Below are 21,629 nucleotides of genomic sequence, written 5' to 3'. Positions count from 1 at the left end.
CAGCCAACCTCTCCCTGTAACTCAGGCCCTCTAGTCCTGGCGAAATGTTCATCGATCTTTTCTGCGCTCTTTCCATTTTAACCATGGAATTAGGTCCTGATGCAGGGTTTTGACCCAAAATGTTGACAATTCTTCTTCCCTCACAAATGCTGCTTGACCCGCTGAGTTCCTCCAGTAGATTGTTTGTTGCAGTCAAATTACCACGCTGGGCCTAACTCCTCCCCACCTGGGTTGGTTCTGACTGTACCTAAGTCCTATTCTTCTGGACTCCATGGATCATAGAGTTACACAGCATGAAAGCAGGCCCTTCGGCCCAACTCATCCATGCTAACCAAGATGCCTATCCAAGAAAGACCCATTTGCCTGCATTTGGCCCATTTCCCTCCAAACTTTTCCTATCCATATACCTGTCCAAATGTCTTTTAAACAATATAATTGCACCTGCCTCGACCACTTCCTCTGGCAGCTCGTTCCATATACCCACCACTCTGTGTGTGAAAAATTTGCCCCTCAGGTCCCTTTTAAATTTTTCCCCTCTCACTTTAATTCTGCGCCCTCTAGTTTTGGATTCCCCTGCCCTGGGAAAAGACTGCGACCATCCCCTTATCTATGCCCCTCATGATTTTATAAACCTCTATAAGGTCACCCCTCAGCCTCCTACACTCCAGGGAAAACAGTCCCAGCTTGTCCAATCTCTCCTTATAACTCAAGCCCTCCAGTCTCGGCAATATCCTCGTGAATCTTTCCTGCACCCTTTCCAGCTTAATGACATTCGTCCTATAGCTGGGTGACCAGAACTACAAACAATACTCGAAGTGCGGTCTAACCGACATCTTGTCCAGCTGTAACGTGACGTCCCAACTCCTGTCCTGAGTGCCCTGACTGATGAAGGCCAGCGTGTCAAGCCATCACCTTCAATAGTCTTGCCATTGGGCGTGCAGCATGAGCAATTCTTGCCCTCTCTCGACCAATCACAAGGCGGGCAGACTCTTTGTCACCTGATTGGCTGATTCTTGCTCTTCAGTCAATTTTATTTATTTTCCCCACAGTTTTATCAATATTTTTGTAACCACTAACAAAGTTCAGCAATCGACAGGGCCCTCCAAACGGTGGCAGGAAATGCTGGCTTTCCAAGCAGGGCTGTCGTAGGCACCGAATGGTTCTGGGTACCGAAGGGCACTGATCACTGTGGGTAATGGATGATTTTGGTTGCTATGTGTTACAGCTGGCAGTAGCAGCTGTGAGTAATGAATAGCACTGGTCGCTATGGGTAATGTATTGGTCTGGTTGCCATGGTGTTGGATGGCACTGGTTGGTATGGACATTGAAGAGGACTGGTTGCTATGGGCATTGAAGTGGACTGGTTGCTATGGGCAGTGAAGAGGACTGGTTGGTATGGGCATTGAAGACTGGTTGCTATGGGCATTGAAGGGGACTGGTTGCTATGGGCATTGAAGGGGACTGGTTGCTATGGGCAGTGAAGAGGACTGGTTGGTATGGGCAGTGAAGAGGACTGGTTGGTATGGGCATTGAAGAGGACTGGTTGGTATGGGCATTGAAGACTGGTTGCTATGGGCATTGAAGGGGACTGGTTGCTATGGGCATTGAAGAGGACTGGTTGGTATGGGCATTGAAGAGGACTGGTTGCTATGGGCATTGAAGGGGACTGGTTGGTATGGGCATTGAAGAGGACTGGTTGCTATGGGCATTGAAGGGGACTGGTTGCTATGGGCAGTGAAGAGGACTGGTTGCTATGGGCATTGAAGAGGACTGGTTGCTATGGGCATTGAAGGGGACTGGTTGCTATGGGCATTGAAGAGGACTGGTTGCTATGGGTACTGAATGGCATTGGTTGCTATGGATACTGAATAAAAATGGTTGCCGTGGATGGTGAAGAGTACTGATTGCTATGGGTACTATGGCACTGGTTGCTATGGGTACTGTATGGCACTGGTTGCCATGGGTAGTACATGACAGTGATTCCATTGGTACTGAATGACACTGGTTGCTATGGGTACAGAATGAAAATATTTGTGACGGGCAGTGAAGAGGACTGGTTGCTATGGGCAGTAAAGAGGATAGGTTGCTATGGGTACTGAATGACATTGGTTGCTATGGTTTGTGAAGGGCACATAGCTATGGGTACAGAATGCCTCTGCTTGCTATGTGCAATGGCTGGCAGTGGTTGCTTTGGGTAGCAAAGGGCACTGGTTGCTATAGGTAACAAATAATTTCAGTTGCTATGGGTACTGAACATTGCCAAGGGCACATTCATATCATTGACAATTAAATTGAAATCCTTAAGTCATGGAAATGATGAGTATCTGTTCTCCTACCGCAACAAGGGCAGGAAGTTGTCCGGTCTGTTTCACTCCTACCTGGGGCCCACCTTTGTGACCTAAGTTCCCCGCGTGCAATCCCAGAGGTGCCCTGGATCTGAGGGAGGGGTACAGGCCTTGGGTGTTAACCAGAGCACGACTGCCGGAGAGAGGCAGGATGGAATCGGGTGCCCCAGAATGAGGCGATTCACCCATCATGCCTCTGCCAGCTCTTTGAAAAGGCACCCAGCTGGTTGTATCCTTGACCTGTAGCTCAATAAATCAGTCCCTCCCCAAAGAATTTTTCCAATTCCTTTTATTTAAATCACGATCATTCTCCCTTGATAAGAAGGACAATCAGGAGCAAGTTTACTTGCCCCCTTAAGGGATCGGTTTGTTTGGTAATTGGGTTATTATTGTCACATATACCAAAATACAGTGAAAAGCATTGTTTTGCACGCCATCCATACAGATCATTGTAAACGTAAGTGCATTGAGGTAGTACAAAGCAGTTCTTCTTCTTGGGCGGCACGGTAGCGTAGCGGTTAGCGCAATGCTATTACAGTGCCAGCGATCGGGGTTCGATTCCCGTTGCTGTCTGTAAGGAGTTTGTACGTTCTCCCATGTCTGCGTGGGTTTCCTCTGGGTGCTCCGGTTTCCTCCCACATTGCAAAGACGTACAGGTAGGTTAATTTGGGTTTAAAATGGGTGGCGTGGACTCCTTGGGCCGGAAGGGCCTGTTACCACACTGTAAATAAAATTTAAATTTAAATTTAATAACAGAATGCAGAATATAGTGTTACAATCACAGAGAAAGTACAGTGCAGGCAGACAATAAGGTGCAAGGGCCGCAGTGAGGTAGATTGAAAGATCAAGACCTCATGTTTAACGTACAAGAGGTCTGTTCAAAAGTCTTATAACAGTAGGACAGAAGCTGTCCTGATCCTGATGGTATGTGTTCTCAAGTCTTTGTATCTTCTGCCAGATGGAACAGGGGAGAAGAGAGAATGTCCGGTGGGTGGGGTCTTTGATTATGTTGGCTGCTTTACCGAGGCAGCTGGAAGTGTAGACAGACTCCATGGAAGGGAGGCTGGTTTCCGTGCAGGGCTGAGCTGTGTACACAGTTTCTTCTGCAGGGTCTTGCATTTGGCACTCAGATGGAGCCTTAAACTCCAGTTCGAGGGGTTACAGATAGGGGTCTGTGTGAGAGGGAAGGGTCAACGTCAGTGCCCATCCGATCTCTGGAGCCGCTTGAGAATCAATGATGTGATGGGGACTCTGCATCTATACTCCCTGTCTCCCCACTGGGGAGAGAGACCCTCAAAGAGAATGTCTGTATAAAATGTACCTTCCTGATGTGAAACTACAAGTCAGAAGAGAAAGTTCTGCTTCAAATGGCTAATTAACAAATGGAAACACAGAAGGGATCTTTTATTCATTGTTTGGGATCTTAATAAAGGCCAGCATTTATTAGATTAATGGAATGATCTAGCATGGAAACAGCCCCTGAGGCCCAACTTATCCATTCCGAGCAAGATGCCTATCTCGTGTCCTCAAGGTGCCAGTCTACACTAATTCCATTCGCAAACAATTGGCCCATATCTCTCTAAAAGCACCAATATCCTCCAGTTTTAGACTCACTCACCCTGGGAAAAATTCTGTGACTATCTACCCTATCTACACCTCTCATGGTTTTACAAACCCCTATGAGGTCACCCTTCAGCCTCTGTCGCTCCAGGATAAACAGTTCCAGCCCATCCAAATAACCCAAGCCCTCCAGTCCGGGTGACAATACCGTGAACCTTTCCTGCACCCTCTCCAGCTTAATCACATCCATCCTATAGCACAGCGAATGGAACTGCACACTGTACTCCAAATGCGGCCTAACCCACAACTGGTATTGGTATTGGTTTATTATTGTCACTTGTACCAAGGTACAGTGAAAAACTTGTCTTGCAAACTGATTGTACAGGTCAACTCATTACACAGTGCAGTTACATTGAGTTAGTACGGAGTGCATTGAGGTAGAATGATTATAGTACAACTGAAACATGATGTTCCAACTCCTTTACTCTATGCCTCAGCTGACGAAGGCAAGCACAAAGTAGTCCCTCTCCACTCTGTCTATCTGTGTTCATTAACCCTCCTCAGGGCTCTGCCAATCACTGTGTATGTCCTGCACTGGTTTAACGTCCCAAAATGCATAACTTTGTCCAAATTCCATCTTTTTCCCAGTTGATCTAGATATGTTGCCCATCCCGAATTACCCTTGAGGTGGCGGTGAGCTGCCTTCTTGAAGGGGCTCCCACAGTGCTGTTGGGGAGGGCGTTTTTGGAGTCAGACCCAGTGATGATGGGGACGAAATGATTTTCCAAGTCGAGATAAAATCGGGAATCAAGATGTTGTTTGACTTAGTGGGAAACCTGCAAACTTGAATTGTCTTCTCTGGAGCATCGGAGGCTGAGGGGAGACCTGATAGAGGTTAATAAAATTATGAGAATCTATTTCCCAGGGTGGAAATGTCAAATACTACAGGGACTAGATTCAATGTCAGAGGGGGTAGGATTAAAGGAGATGTGCAAGGCAGGTTTTATTACACAGAGGGTGGTAGGTGCCTGGAGCGTGTTGCCAGTGGAAGTGGCGGAAGCAGATGTTTAAGGAGCATCTAGATAAACACGTGAACAGGCAGGGAATGGAGGGATATGGACAGTGTGCAGGCAGGTGTGCCGTGTAAATTGGCGACATGGTCGGCACAGACATTGTGGGCCGAAGGGCCTGTTCCTGTGCTGTGCTGTTCTATGCTCTGTGCATGTGATGGTGTTCCCATGCACCTGCTGCCTTTATCCTTGGCTGTAGAGGTCGCTGGGTTTGGGTGGTGCTTTCGGAGTAGCCTGGGAGAGTAACAGCAGTGTATTTTGGGGACAGTTCTCACCAGAGTGGCTCCAGTGAAGGAAGTGAACCAGTGCCAAGAGAGCCCCATGGTGAAAATGACGGGATTGAGAACACTCATTGAAACTGCATGCATTATAACTAGCGGACTGCTTTGTAGTTGTATGTAGAGCCATACATCACAGAAACAGGCCCTTCGGCCCAACTGATCCATGCTGACCAAGATGCCCCATCCAAGTTAGTCCCATTTGCCAGTGTTTCGTCCATATCCCTCTGAGCCTTTCCTATCCATGTACCTGTCCAACTGTCTTTTAAAAGTTGTTATTGTACCTGCCTCATCCACTTCCTCTGGCAGCTCATTCCACATAAGATAAGATATCTTTATTAGTCACGTACAACGAAACACACAGTGAAACGCATCTTTTGCGTAGAGTGTCCTGGGGGCAGCCCACAAGTGTCACCACGCTCCTGGCACCAATATAGCATGCCCACAACTTCCTAACCCTTACGTCATTGGAATGTGGGAGGAAACCGGGGCACCCAGAGGAAACCCACGCAGACACGGGTAGAACGTACAAACTCCTTACAAACAGCAGCGGGAATTGAACCCGGGTCACTGACACTGTAAAAGCGTTACGCTAAATGCTACACTACCATGCCTTGTGTAGAAGAAAAGTTGCCTCTCAAGTTCCTGTTAAATCTTTCCCCTTTCACTTCAACCTATACCCTCTAGTTCTTGATTCCCCAACCCTGGGAAAAAGACTGAGTGCATTCACCCTATCTATGTCCATCATGATCTTATATACCTTTATAAGATCACCTCTCAGGCTCCTACGCTCCAAGGAATAAAGTCCCAGCCTGTCCAACCTTTCCTTATAACTCAGTCCCTCAAGTCCTGGCAACATCCTTGTAAATCTTTTCTGCACTCTTTCCAGTTTAATAACATCTTTCCTATAGCAGGGTGACCAAAACTGAACACACTCCAAGTGCAGCCTCACAAACGTCCTGTACAACCACACCGTGACCTCCCATCTTCTGTACTCAGTGCCCTGACTGATGAAGGCCAGTGTGCCAAAAACCTTCTTCACCACCCTGTCTACCTGTGACTCCACTTTCGAGGAACCATGTACTTGTACTCCAAGCCCCCTCTGTCCCTTTACACCTCCCAGGGCCCTACCATTCACTGTGAAAGTCCTACCTTGGTCTGACTTTCCAAAATGCAACACCTCGCACTTAGCTGAATTAAACTCCATCTGCCACTCCTCAGTCCACTTACTCAGCTGATCAAAATCCCCCGGTAATTTTTGATAATCTTCTTCATTTGTCTTTGACACATGAATGATAGAGAAATTGCAGGGGGGGGGGCTATGTGGGAGGGAAGGGTTAGATAGATCTTAGAGCAAGATAAAATGTCGGCACAACATTACGGGCCGAAGGGCCTGTAGACCTATTTTAGTTCCATCTGAATATCTTTTGCAATGTCGAATCCACATGCAACATCTTCACTGAAATTTCTTTTTCCCTTTGCAGCTACAAATCCAACGAAGATTATGTTTATGTGAGGGGGAGAGGAAGAGGGAAGTATATCTGCGAGGAATGTGGAATCCGGTGTAAAAAACCCAGCATGCTGAAGAAACACATCCGCACACACACAGACCTCCGGCCTTTCATGTGCAAGTTCTGTAATTTTGCCTTCAAAACAAAAGGTAACCTTTGCACACAGAGCCTGTGTTGCTTGTGGTGATTACATTGTTCAATGGTTGCATTCTGTGCTACAAACAAAGAAATAAAAGAGTGGCAGAAAGACTTGCCTTTCTATAGTGCCTCTCACATCCCTTTCAGAATATCCCAAGTGTTTGGAGTACTTTTTGAAGTGAAGTAACTATCTTGGGCAATCTCCCTCTTTCCTTCCAGTCCAGATAAGATTAGATAAGATTTCTTTATTAGTCACGTGTGCATCGAAACACACAGTGAAATGCATCTTTTGCATAGAATGTTCTGGGGACAGGCCGCAAGTGTCACCGCGCTTCCGGCGCCAACATAGCATGCCCACAACTTCCTAACCCGTACGTCTTTGGAATGTGGGAGGAAACCGGAGCACCCGGAGGAAACCCACATAGACACAGGGAGAACGTACAAACGCCTTACAGACAGTGTCCGGAATTGAACCCAGGTCACTGGCGCTGTAATAGCGTTACGCTAACCGCTACACTACAGTACCTGAATAAGTCCAGTGCAAAAAGTGGGTGCTTGATGGTCACCAAGGACCTGTTTCTGTTCCATATCTCTCCATGACTGTGGTTGGACAGGGGCTGATCTGTACACCAACCATTCCTTCATTGGTTAATCCTAAACTAACAAGGGCGGTTCTCGTCAGATCCAATTGATTTCCAGCCTTCACAACTTTTAGAGAATTCTTGCCATCTGCAAACAGAATTCAAGCTCCACTCTGTGGATGGAGCCTTAAAAAAACCAGGCTGACGCTCCAGTGCAGTACTGAGGGAGTGCAAAACTGCCGAAGATGCCTCCTTTCTGATGGCGTGTATTGGTATCAGTATTGGTATCGGTATTGGTATTGGTATCGGTGTTGGTATCGGTATCGGTATTGGTATTGGTATTGGTATTGGTTTATTATTGTCACTTGTACCAAGGTACAGTGAAAAGCTTGTCTTACAAACCGATCATAAAGGTCAATTCATTACACAGTGCAGTTACATTGAGTTAGTACAGAGTGCATTGATGTAGTACAGGTAAAAACAATAACAATACGGAGTAAAGTGTCACAGCTACAAAGAAAGTGCAGAGCATTAAGGTGCAAGGTCACAACAAGGTAGATCGTGAGTTCAGAGTCCATCTCATTGTATAAGGGAACCGTTCAATAGTCTTATCACAGTGAGGTAGAAGCTGTCCTTAAGTCTGGTGGTACGTGCCCTCAGGCTCCTGTCTCTTCTACCCGATGGAAGAGGAGAGAGAATGTCCCGGGTGGGTGGGGTCTTTGATTATGCTGGCTGCTTCACCAAGACAGTGAGAGATAAAGACAAGAGTGCAAGGAGGGGCGGCTGGTGTCCGTGATGTTCTGGGCCGTGTCCAGAACTCTCTGCAGTTTCTTGCAGTCCTGCGCAGAGCAGTTGCTGTACCAAGCCGTGATAAATCCAGATAGGATGCTTTCTATGGTGCATCGGTAAAAGTTGGTGAGAGTCAAAGGGGACAAACCAAATTTCTTTAGCCTCCTGAGGAAGTAGAGGCACTGGTGAGCTTTCTTGGCCATGGCTGCTACATGATTTGACCAGGACAGGCTGCTGGTGATGTTCACTCCCAGGAACTTGGAAGCTTGTCCACTCTCTACAAAAAATTTGGTGGCATTATTTCAAAGAAGAGCAGGAGGGATCTCCCCGTAACTAATTAATGCTATTCCTGGACTAACAAGTGAGCCAAACACCAGACCATTTGGGTTTCTGAACCATCAGATGACAGATTATCGGAGCCTCAGTGTACATGCAGTTGTGGTCTCCCTGTTGCTGGAGAAACAGTCTTGTAGTTCAGAGAATGTTCACTGGGTTGATTCCTGAGGTGATTCGTTGCATTATGAGAAAAGGTTCATAGTCAAAGTTGAGTTCATTGTCAGATGCACAAGTACATGTGTGCACATGTATTGGTATTGGTGTTGCTATTGGTTTATTATTGTCACTTGTACCGAGGTACAGTGAAAAACTTGTCTTGCATACTGATAGTACAGATCAATTCATTACACAGTGCATTGAGGTAGTACAGGGTAAAAACAATAACAGAATATAGAGTAAAGTGTCACAGCTACAGAAAAGTGCATTGCAGGTAGACGATAAGGTGCAAGGTCACAACAAGGTAGACTGTGAGGTCAAGAGTCCATCTCATCGTATAAGGAAACCGTTCAGTAGTCTTATCACGGTGGGATAGAAGCTGTCCTTGAGTCTGGTGGTTCATGGCCTCAGGCTCCTGTATCTATGTATATCTATGTATGTATATCTCAGTCTTTTGAATTTAATAATATGGGAGCTCATTCGTACACACGGGTGTCCATAAGTCAGGCACTCTTAACCCAGGGGACAGCTCCGGTGCAGCACAGGGGGAATGCCACAGTGCCTTCCTTCAGAGCCAATTACATCAGGGCCCCGCTGTTCTAGATGGATGTTAATGATTGAGTTGGGCAATTCAGAGATGAGCGGGAAGCTTTTTTTCCAGTAGACACAGCCAACATTCCTTCACTTAATGAGCACTATCGGGAGAAGAGGGAAGGGAACAGTTTAACTAGCCTTAAATTGCTGATTGTGGAAGTTAGCCTTGTGCCAAATGGATGCTGTGCCTGTCTTGAGAGATGACACCTCCCTCAAAGCAATTCAGTGTACACAGAGCTTCTCTGAAATTCTCGTACAGACAGCTTCATTCCGCAATTGTCTTTCTTCATAAATGTAAGCTCTTATAAATCCCAGGCCACAGTGCAAACAGAAAAAAAAAGTTGCAGACCAGTCAATTACTTTTTAAAAAATAATGATTTTCCCAAGTGCTTTCTTTATAATGGGGATGCAACCCATTTATAAGTTCACAGTGCACAGTGGCAAGACTTGCGGACCCTCACTGCTTTCTCAGACAAATGGCGTTGCAGGTTGACAGGGCAGCGAAGAAGGCTTTTGGCACGCTGGCCTTCATCAGTCAGGGCATTGAGTACACAAGTTGGGATGTTATGTCGCACTTGTACAAGGTGTTAGTGATGCCGCATTTGGAATATTGTGTTCAGTTTTGGTCACCCTGCTATAGGAAAGATGCCATTAAGCCGAAAAGAGTGCAGAGGAGTTTGCAAGGATGTTGCCAGATGTCATAGAGAGAGATTGAGCAGGTTGGAACTTTATTCATTGGAGCGTTGGAGAACGAGGGGTGACCTTGTCGAGGTGTATAACATTATGAGGGGCATAGATAGGGTGAATGTGCAGTCTTTTTCCTAGGGTTGGGGAATCAAGAACTGGAGGTCGTAAGTTTAAGATGAGAGGGGAGAGATTTAATAGGAACCTGAGGGGCAACTTTTTCACCCAGAGAGTGGTCAGTATATGGAATGAGCTGCCAGAGGAAATGGTTGAGGCGAGTACATTAACATTTAAAAGACACTTGGACAGGTACATGGATAGGAAAGGTTTAGAGGGATATGGGCCAAACACGGGCAAATGGGACTAGCTTAAATGGGAATCTTGGCGGGCATGAACCGGTTGGGCTGAAGGGCCTGTTTCCCTGCTGTATGACTGTGTGACTCTATGACTCCAATTATCCAGAGATAGTTACCCCTGTGGTTTTGATTCCTCTGTCTAGGAAACCTGACAAAACACATGAAGTCGAAGGCTCACACCAAGAAGTGCTTGGAGCTGGGAATAGCAATAACCTGCATGTACAGCACCGACACAGAAGAAACAGGCAAGTAACAACCTACGACTCGTTTCATCATTGCTCCGGATTGAAGCCATTCAATCCGTCGAATCTAGTGTGGCCATTTTGGGGAATTGTCCAAGATGTGCTCCTCCCCTTCTCTTTCCCTGCAACCTTGCCAATTCATTTTTCTTTTCAAATATTTATCCCAAAGCTCAGTACAAGTCTCTATCCAGTAATGTGTTCCAGATCATCACAAACTGCGTAACATCAGCCCTCTCCCCACTCTCAAGATCACTTCTATTTACTGACCCCTTACCATTGGAAATGGCTCCACTTTACATCAAAGTTTTGACTGCCTCAGTAAAACTTTAGTTAGACCGCATTTTGGAGTATTGTGTGCAGTTCTGATCACCCTGTTACAGGAAGGATGTGGAAGCTTTGGAGGGGGTACAGAAGAGGTTCACCAGGATGCTGCCTGGATTGGAGAGTATCAGCTATAAGGAGAGGTTGGACAAACTTAGATTGTTTTCTCTGGAACGGCAGAGGCTGAGGGGGGATTTATAAGCTTATAAGAGGCACCAACAGAGTAGAGTCTTTTTTCTTAGGGTGGAGCTGTCAAATTCTAGAGGGCATAGGTTTAAGGTGAAGGGGAAAGTTTAAGGGGAGATTTACGAGGAAAGTTTTTTTTTACACAGAGAGTGCTGGGTTCCTGGAACGCGCTGCTGAGATCGGTGATGGAAGCAGACACGATAGTGGTATTTAGGAGACGTTTAGACGGGCACATGAATGTGAAGGAAATGGGAGGGACGTGCATTGTGTGATGGGATTAGTTATTTTGGCATCATGGTCAGCACAGACATCGTGGGCCGAAGGGCCTGTTCCTGTGCTGTGTTATGTTATAAATCTCTCCTTAACCTTCTCTAAGAGGACTGATCCTGGAAGGCACAGGAGTGATGGCTTTCCAGGGCCAGGGAGCAGCCAGGGAGTTTGGGCATTTACGGGGTAAGAATAGAAGTTAGTTCCATGGGGAGAGGGGTTAAGTAATAGGTATTAGGGTTATAGAATTATACAGCACAGAAACAGGCCCATCAGTCCAACTCATCCATGCCAACCAAGTTGCCTGTCTGAGCCAGTCCTATTTGCCCGTGTTTGGCCCATATCCCTCTAAACCTTTCATATCCATGTACCTGTCCAAATGTCTTTGAAACATTGCAATTGTACCTGCCTCTATCACTTCCTCTGGCAGCTCGTTCCACACACCCACCACCCTCTGTGTGAAAAAGTTGCCCCTCAGGTCCCTTTTGAATCTTTCCCCTCTCACCTTAAACCTCAAGTTTTTGATTTCCTTTCCCTGGGAAAAAAAGCCTATGTGCATTCACCTTATCCAAGCCCCTCATGATTTTATACACCTCTATAAGATCACCCCTCAGTCTCCCACACTCCAAGGAATAAAGTCCCAGCCTGCCCAACCTCTCCCTATAACTCAGTCCCTCAAGTCCTGGTGACATCATTTGTAAGTCTCCTCTGCACTCTTTCCAGTTTAATGACATCTTTCCTGTAACAGGGTGACCAAAACTGAACACAGTACTCCAAGTGTGGCCTCACCAGCATCCTGTAAGACCTCACGATGACCTCCCAACTTAATGCCCTGACTGATGAAGGCCAGCATGCCTAGAGCCCTCTTCACCACCCTGCCTACTTTTGACTCCACTTTCAGGGAACCTTGTACCTAAACTCCTAGGTCCCTCTGTTCTACAACACTCCTCAGGACCCTACTGTTCTCTGTGAAAGTTCTACTTGGATTTGACTTTCCAAAATGCAACACCTCGGATTTATCTGAATTAAATTCCATTTGCCATTCCTTGGCCCACTTGCTCAGCTGATCATGATCCCCCTGTAATTTTCGATAGCCGTGGATGAAATATCCACGATATTTTAGTGTCATCTGCAATTTCTTCATGTTTTGCATTCTCTTGTATAGCCCGCCCCGCAGAGCTGACCTCTCTGTGGTAGGTCGGTCTATTTCCTCGCTGCATGAGCCTATCGTTCCAACAAAGTCCGCAAGCCTGCCAACGCTCAGTATCAAAATCTGTGTCTCTTCCCTCCAGGAATACCGGATGAGACAGAGAAAGACACCCTGAACGAAGTGCCGGTCCTTCACCAGTTCTCAGACCCCGAGGACACAGACGGAGCGGAGGAGGAGGGAGATGAAGACGAGGACGATGAGGACGATGACGATGACGACAGGCAAGGAGACAGCACGCCGACCACGAGATCTCGGAGTACGAGCCCCTTGGCCCGCAGTTCCAAGCCACCCTCAGTTACGTTTAGCATCACCTCAGCCTCCTCATTTGACATTGCTCATTCAAACAATCAATCTTCCCTCATCAGCTACCTTGTCACAGTACCGAGGATCCAAGTGACTCAGCTCATGCCCCCTAGTTATTCTCATGCAGGGTCTTCACTGACTGATTACCAGAGGCATTGGCACAACAGGTTAATGGAATCGATGGAGTACAAAGACAGACTAGACATACCAGCCACAACTGGCTTGTGGCTCTCGCAGACTGAAGACGGGTCTTCGCGTGAGGACAGTTCCAGAGAAATGTCCCCCTCCGGAGACACAGGTTCAAGCACTCAGCCCTCGCCAGCGTACGAGGGGTCTCCGGGGAGGGACACGTCCCCGACGTCTCGCAGGTACCTGTCTCCGAGAAGGGACCTCTCGCCCAGGCCGCACCTGTCTCCCAGGCGGGAGATATCACCTTTAAGGCACCGGTCACCAAAGAGGGAAACCCACCTGAACGATTGGTCTCCGAAGAGAGATGCCTCTCCGCGCAGGCACTTCCTTCCGAGGAGAGAGATTTCATCGCCGAGGCAGGTCTCCCCTGCGAAGGACCTCTCCCCGAGAAGGGAGCTGTCTCCCAGGAGGGATTACAAGGAAAGGAGGCACATGCCATTGATAAGGGCAACTTCGCCACGGAGAGGCTCATTCCAAAGTGAATATGTAATGGGCCAGTATATGCAACATTCAGAATTGAACCTGGTGAGTGTGATCATTGACTGCATGAATAGCATTTCGTACTGTCAGGTTGGTTGGGTGATGTATGAGAGAGGGAAAGAGCTCAAGGTCGCAACAAGGTGGAAAGAAGAACCTCTATGTTTTGAAACCAGCTACACCACTTCAGGTCAAACAGTGACGCAGCTCAAGCAACCCATTTTCAATGCTGACCTGCCATTCTGTGTGGACTCTGCATGTTCTCCCTGTGACCGCGTGGGTTTCCTCCGGGTGCTCGGGTTTCCTTCTTCATCCCAAAGAACATAGAACATAGAACAATTACAGCACAATTCAGGCCCTTCGGCCCACAAAGCTGTGCCGAACATGTCCCTACCCTAGAAATTACTAGGCTTACCCATAGCCCTCTATTTTACTCAGCTCCATGTACCGATCTAACGGTATCTTGAAAGACCCTATCGTATCCGCCTCCACCACCGTTTCCGGCAGCCCATCCCACGCACTCACCACTCTCTGAGTAAAGTGCGGGCTGGTAGACTATAGAATTGTACAGCCCAGAAACAGGCCTTTCGGTCCACCACAACCATGCTGACCCTTTTTCCCATCTCTACTAATTAATTCCATTTGCCTGCATTAGGACCATATGCTTCTACACCTCACCTATTTAAGTGTCTATCTAATTGGTAATTGGTTTATTATTGTCACATAGAACATAGCACAGTACGGGCCCTTTGGCCCACGATATTGTGCCAACCTATATAAACCTACTCCACAGTCCCTGCTACACAGTATAACCCTCCATTTTTCTTACATCCATGCCTACCTAAGAGTCTTTTAAATGTCCCTACTGTATCAGCCTCTACCACCACCCCCGGCAGTGCGTTCCAGGCACCCGCCACTCCCTGTGTAAAACAACTGTATCGAGGTACAGTGAAAAATTTTGTTTTGCATGCCACCCATACAGACCATTTCATCACATCAGTGCATCGAGGTAGTACAAGGGAAAACAATAACAGAATGCAGAATACAGTTACGGAGAAAGTGCAGTGCAGGCAGACAATAAGGTGCAAGGTCATATCGTGGTAGATTGTGAGGTCAAGAGTCCAGCTTATCGTAATAAGGAACCATTCAATAGTCTTATAACAGCAGGATAGAAGTTGTCCTTGAGCCTGGTGGCATGTGCTTTCAGGCTTTTGTATCTTCTGCCCAATGGGAGGGGGAGAAGAGAGAATGTCTGGGGTGGGAGGGGTCTTTGATTATGTTGGCTGCTTTACTGAGGCAGTGAGAGGTATAGACAGAGTCCGTGAAGGGGAGGCTGGCTTCCGTGATGTGCTGAGCTGTGTCCACAACTCATGCTTCTTAAATGTAGCATTTGTATCTGAATCCACCAGCACATTCCCAATATCAATCCCACTCTGTGTAAAAGAAAAACTTTCCCCTCAAATCCCCTTTAAATCTCCTTCCTCACACCTTAAACCTATGTCCTCTTGTTTTTGATGCACTTCCCAATGGGAAAAGATTCAGTCTGTCTGTGCTTCTATTGGGACAAGCCCAGCCTATCCGATCCCTCCCCACAACTAAAGTCTTCTGATCCAGGCAACATCCTGGTGAGTCTCCTCGGCACCCTCTCCATTGCAAGCACATCCTTCCTAGAAGGTAGAGGGAAGCTGTTCCCAATAACAGACGAATCAATGACTGGAGGAGAAAAAACTCAAGGGGGATGTGAGGGCAAACCATTTAATGAAGAGAGCAACTCTGTTCCGGAACTCACTGTCTGTAGAGAAGGTGGAAAGTGAATCATCCAGGGACTTCAAAGAGGAATTGGATAGGCATTGGAGAGAGGATAATTTGCAGGGTAGGACTGACGGGAATACTCTACTAGGAGCCAGGAGAGGGAGAATGGGTTGAATGGCCTCTTTCTGTGATTTGTTATTAAACTTGAGCGAATTATAAACAGAATCCCAGCTCCCACAAGCAGATAGGAGCAGTAGACAGAAGCATGTCAAATTCCATCAAATGGAAAGTAGAATTCCTGTAACCCAGTACGTCTGGCATTTGCTGGTGCCAGACCAGGAGATTTTCTGGACTATTACATGTTATTCCCTATTAATGCCCCAACAGATTTTTAATTTGCTTTTTTTACATGTTCTACAATACTAGAACATACAACACTACAGCACAGGAACAGGCCCTTCAGCCCACCATGTCTGTGCTGAACACAATTCCAAATTAAACTAAATTCCTTCAGTCTGCCCATGATCCACATCCCTCCACTCCCTGCACATTCATGTGTCTGTCTAACAGCCTCTTAAATGTCACTGTCATATCAGCTTCCACCACCCCTGGCAGCCCATTCCAGGCACCCACCACTCTCTGTGTAAAGAACTTGCCCTATACATCTCCTTTGAATTTTCCCACTTACCTTAAAGCTGTGACCTCTAGTATTTGACATTTCTACCCTGGGATGACAAATATCCCAGCAAATGGTAAGAGTGCAGGAAACGGGACCCTGGTCAGTTTAGAGAGAGCAGGGGAAATGGGAACCTCAGTGAGTTGAATGGGAGTGCAGGAACTGGGGCCTGGTGAGTTGAAAGGGAGAGTGGGAACCAGGGCCCCAGTGAGTGGGAACCAGGGTCCCAGTGAGTGGGAACCAGGGTCCCAGTGTATGGGAACCAGGGCCCCAGTGAGTGGGAACCGGGGTCTCAGTGAATGGGAACCAGGGTCCCAGTGAGTGGGAACCAGGGCCCCAGTGAGTGGGAACCAGGATCCCAGTGAATGGGAACTAGGGTCCCAGTGAGTGGGAACCAGGGCCCCAGTGAGTGGGAACCAGGATCCCAGTGAGTGGGAACCAGGGTCCCAGTGAGTGGGAAAAGGAACCAGGGCCCCAGTGAGTAGGAACCAGGGTCCTAGTGTATGGGAACCAGGGCCCAATGAGTGAGAACCAGGGCCCCAGTGAGTGGGAACCAGGGTCTCAGTGAATGGGAGCCAGGGCCCCAGTGAGTGGGAAAGAACCACAGTAAACATTACCTGATGAGCTTGATGAAAAACCATCAGGATTTCCAAGTGGTCAGATAGCAGATTATTTGATAATTGGTTTATTATTGTCACAGTGAAAAGCTTTGTGTGTGTGCCATCCCGACAGATCATTCCATACATAAATACATCGAGGTAGTACGAAATCAAAGGCAGAATGCAGAATAAAGTGTTACAGTTATAGAGAAAGTGCAGTGCAGGTAGACAATAAGGTGCAAGGCCATGACGAGGTAGACTGAGAGACCAAGAGTTCATCTTTGTCTTTCAAGAGGTCCGTTCAATAGTCTTATAACAGCGGGACCTCACTGTACCTCAGTACAAGTGACAATAATAAACCAATACCAACAGAAGCTGTCCTTGAGCCCAGTGGTATGTGCTTTCAAACTTCTGTATCTTCTGCCTGATTGGGGGGGGGGGGGGGGGGGGGGGGGGTGCGGAAGAAGAGAGAATGTCCGGGATAGGTGGGGTCTTTGATTATATTGACTGCTTTCTCGAGGCAGCGGGAAGTCCTTGGCGGAGAGGCTGGTTTGCGTGATGGACTGGGCTGCGTTCACAACTCTCTACAATTTTTTTGCGGCCCCAGGCAGAGCAGTTGCCGTACCAAGCCGTGATTCATCTGGATAGGATGCTTTCTATGGTGCATTGATAAAGAAATATGCTGAGGGTCAACATGGACATGTTGTGTTATCAGTGTTTGGCTGCACTGGCTCTTTGATCTGGTCTTTGAGTCTTTTAATCCTTTTCTTCCCTTGCAGAGACAATCCCGGCAGAACCCGTATGATGCTAGCAGGGCACCACCATGGCCCTGGTACCACGGGGAGAATGCCCAGGGAGATCAGAACCACTGCCTCCTCCCCGAGGCTCAGCCAGGCTGCCTCTTCACTCACCTGCCTCTGCACTCCCAGCAACAGGTGAGGGCCCCCTACCACATGATTCCAATCGGGGGCATCCAGATGGTCCAGTCCGGGGCTCCGGCCTTTCCCGGAATCCAACCGGCCCCCCAGGTCTCCCTGCGAGGCAGGCAGAGAGAGGAGAGCATCATCGACGAGGCCACCCACTGCGTCATCGAGAGCATCAAGGAGATGGACATCTTCTCCAAGGCCGAGGAGGGGCCGGCGCCCTCCCCGATGGCCGTCTCGCCACCCAGGCCAAACGTTGCCGAGGGACCGGCCTCACGAGGCCCGGAGGCTGAGGAGGCCTGCCCCCAGCCTGCCCTGGAAGACCAGGCCCTCCCCAGCCGCCCGGAGCCAGCGCGGGCGTTCACAGCCCACCCCCAGATGGACGAGACCTACGACAGGCTCCGGCAACCGGAGATGGCGGCCCACCACCCGCTGGGCACCGAGCGCTTTGGCGGGCCGCGCCCCTCCGAGGGATCGGCCTCCTTCCCCCGCCAGCATGCCGAGGCCTACCTCGGGGGAGAGGGGACGGCGGACGACAGGCCCGGGAACGCAGACGGGACGCGATGACCCCCCCCCCAAGCCTCCAGATGCACTTCAGGAACGCCCTTGCTGTCGGCGAGAAGACGAGGTGGCGGTCAGCAAGGAGGCCGTAAGGCAAGGAGGGCGGGTGGTCTTCACACCAACCTTCGCCCGCCTTTGGACCTGACCCCACAGAAATATTTTCTATTTGTTTGTTTTTCAAAAGAAAAAGAAAACCCTGACCAAAATTAACCTGCAGGCTTACTTTTATTGTCCTGTTACGTACTTTTCTTCGATGTTGCAAATATTTTGTGCCTTTTATTTCTGCTTGTACCCTGTATGCAAAATGACAGAAAGGGAGAATTTGTACATATTTTAAACATTGTGTACCTGCTTAACAATTGTACTGTTTTCTCTCTAGAGCACTTGGTGGGGTTCGGGGTGGCTTGGGGAGGGGTTTGTCTTAAATGATGTGAATGATTTATTTGAAACGGTTTAGTTTTTTTCTCTCTGGGTCGGAGGTGAGTGGGTCGGGATATCGTTACACATGTGAAGTTGCACTAAAAATGTATTTTTATACAATTGAACTACTCTTGTGTACAGCAAATGATTCTGTGATACTAAATATTTATTATTTTTGTTTTATAAATCGCAAATGTACTTTCCTCTGCCCCTGCCCCTCTCTGTGTAGATGCCTCTTACATGAAGCATGGGATTTGTACGCTGTAGATATCTTGCTGCTAAGATCTTAAAATGTGAGCACTACCATCAGACCCAGTGCCCCGATCGCTTGACAGTCTAAGTCATTGCATTGTCCTGAACATCTTTCCGAACATCTTTCCGGTCTCCTTTTAAATATTGAGACAAGGTAGGATGACGAGAGGGGGAGAAACAGTCTCCAAACTGGATCCCTTTGAAGGAGATGGATTCGGTAACACCTGAGTAGTCATTTCAATGTTCCTATCTCTCTCTCTCTTTCTTCCCCCGCCATCCCTCATAATACTTCGACGCCAGAGAGAGAGGGGCGTGGGTGATCTTCTTGCCCAGCTGCCTTCAGGGGCTAGGTGCTAAGACATTTCTTCCCAACAAGAGTTTTGCTTCCAACCCTCCTAGTCCCTGGTTCCATGGTGGGCTGACCAAGGTAGGATGAAGGACACCTTTTCCTCTCCACCTTCAGATACCTGCTGGGGAAGGTAGATAGTTAACCTGTTAAATGCCTGAGGTACAATAAAAGCCCCATAGATTCCCCCCCAGGTAGCAGACCTGGGAAATATATCCCTGCTCCTTCATCATCACTGGGTCTAAATCCTGGAATTCCATGTCCCCTTCCAAGTCACAAACCATCCTGACTTTCATGTTTCATCTTGACTTCGGGAAAAAAGAATTGCCTCTCCTTCATCTTCCCAGGGTCCAGGTCCTGGAACTCCTTCCCCAACAGCACAGTGGGAGCACCTTCACCAGAAGGACTGCAATGATTGAAGAAGGCGGCTCACCACCACCTTCTCAAGGGGCAGATAGGGGTAGGCGATAAATTCAGGCCTTGACAGCAGTGAGCAGATCCTTAAAACATGAATAAATAAGAAAAGAAAAGCTCCCATCCTCTGGACTATGTCCTTTCCCCTCCTGGTTTTCCTGCCCTGCTCCAAGTCACAAGTAAATCCTATTTTGGCAATGGAAATTAGAACACGCCAAGGTAATTTGATGTGCTCTCTTTGTAATGACCAGTGATTCTAGGGCATAATTTAGTTGTGAAAGTCAGGGTGAAGATGGTGATGCCTACTAATTTTTTATATATTGAACGAAAACAATGTACAGTGATTATGCACTTAAAAAAGATTGAAAACTGATGACTGCATATATTGTAATCATTTGAATTAAATTTTTAATCCAGATTGTTGCTGTATTCATTATAAATGAAGAGATTATCAGTGATTTTTAAATATAGTACTGTTTAGCATTAATTAAATTGTATCTGGGCTGTGTGCATCATTTTAGAGCTTTAAATATGATGGTTTAAGATTTAAAAAAATCACTTTAAAAGATATTTTAAACTGATAAGTGAATATGTTTTTTTTGTGTATGTGCTTGATATATTAGCAAAGACAGAAAAGAATACATTCCAAAAATTTGTACATATTGTATATTTCAAGTGAGCTATCTGTGCAATTTCTGTGTAAGTACTTATAAACTGACACTGTCGCCACATTTCCTGTTATTACACTTTACTGTACAGCAGAGACTTTAACAACGAGCTTGATTAAAAGCACAGAACTGTCATTAAAAGAAGTATATAAGGGGGTTGGGGGGGGGAAGGGGAGGGGTGTTCTGGGGTTGGGGTTGGCGGGGGAGAACCCTTTTGGAAAATGTGTGTATTTGGCATTCAGTGGAAATAAAATATACAGTGGTACCATGTTCTGTGTCTGGTTAAATTTGGCTTTTGCAGGGGGTTAAAGTGATGGGAGCTGGGACAAGCAGAGAAAGACTTGCATGTTATTGACTTCATAGCCAGGTGTTATCCAGAGGATAGGATCAGTCATCTGATGACAGATCTTCCTGCAGTATTGAGGCATAGAATTGTTACTGTGGTGCAGAAGGAGGTGATATGGTTCATAGAATCATAGAACAGTACAGCACAATACAGGCCCTTCGGCCCACAATGTGCTGACCTTTAAACCTTGCCGAAGACTATCTAACCCCTTCCTCCCACATATCCCCCTATTTTAAATTCCTCCATATGCTTACCTAGTAATCTCTTGAATTTGACCAATGTACCTGCCTCCACCACTACCCCAGGCAGCACATTCCATGCCCCAACCACTCTCTGGGGTGAAAAACCTCCCTCTGATATCTCCCTTGAACTTCCCACCCATTACCTTAAAGCCATTCCCTCTTTTATTGAGCATTGGTGCCCTGGGAAAGAGGCACTGGCTGTCCACTCTATCTAAATATTTTGTACACCTCTATCATGTCTCCTCTCAATCCTCTCTGTCACATCACCACCCACCCAAACTCTTTCCCCAGATCCCTGGAATTTATTCTCCCACTGCCTCACAGCTCCAGTGCCGGGTTCAATCCTGACCTCTGGTGCTGTCTGTGTGGAGTTTCACCCTGTGACCACGTGGGTTTCCCCCGGGTGCTCCCGGTTCCTCCCACACTCCATAGATTTGCAAGTCGGCAGGTTAATTGGCCGCTGGAAATTGCCCCTGGTGTGTAGGTGAGGGGTAGGATCTGGGGGGAGTTGATGGGAGTGTGGGAGAATAAAACGGGATTAGTGTAGGATTAGTGTAAATGGGTGACTAATGTTCGATGCAGAATAAGTCGGCCAGTGTTTGGTAAATGGGTTTATTATTGTCACATGTACTGAGGTACAGTGAAAAACTTTGTTTTGCATGCCATCCACACAGACGTCATTGCATTGAGATGGCACAAGGGAAAACAATAGCAGAATGCAGAATAAAGTGTTACAGAGAAAGTGCAGTGCAGGCAGACAATAAGGTGCAAGGCCACAATGAGGTAGATTGTGAGGTCAAGAGTCCATCTTATCGTACTAGGGGACCGTTCAATAGT

General features: G+C 47.4%; 1 protein-coding gene across 8 annotated transcripts in view; it reads left to right on the top strand.

The window, feature by feature from the left end:
• hivep2a (HIVEP zinc finger 2a) overlaps window positions 1-20,346 on the top strand; it is a 250,346-nt gene extending 230,000 nt beyond the window's left edge. For all 8 annotated transcript variants that reach the window (XM_052011708.1, XM_052011709.1, XM_052011710.1 and 5 more), the window contains 4 exons: window positions 6,738-6,913; window positions 10,542-10,643; window positions 12,707-13,641; window positions 17,400-20,346. In XM_052011708.1, the coding sequence (XP_051867668.1) occupies window positions 6,738-6,913; window positions 10,542-10,643; window positions 12,707-13,641; window positions 17,400-18,110 (1,924 nt within the window). In that variant the 3' untranslated portion in view covers window positions 18,111-20,346. The remainder of the gene's footprint in view (window positions 1-6,737; window positions 6,914-10,541; window positions 10,644-12,706; window positions 13,642-17,399) is intronic.
• Window positions 20,347-21,629: the final 1,283 nt, after the last annotated feature.

The sequence above is a fragment of the Pristis pectinata genome, chromosome 3 (genome assembly GCF_009764475.1).
Source record: "Pristis pectinata isolate sPriPec2 chromosome 3, sPriPec2.1.pri, whole genome shotgun sequence".
Lineage (NCBI taxonomy): Eukaryota > Metazoa > Chordata > Chondrichthyes > Rhinopristiformes > Pristidae > Pristis > Pristis pectinata.
This window is presented reverse-complemented; position numbering and strand designations above follow the sequence as displayed.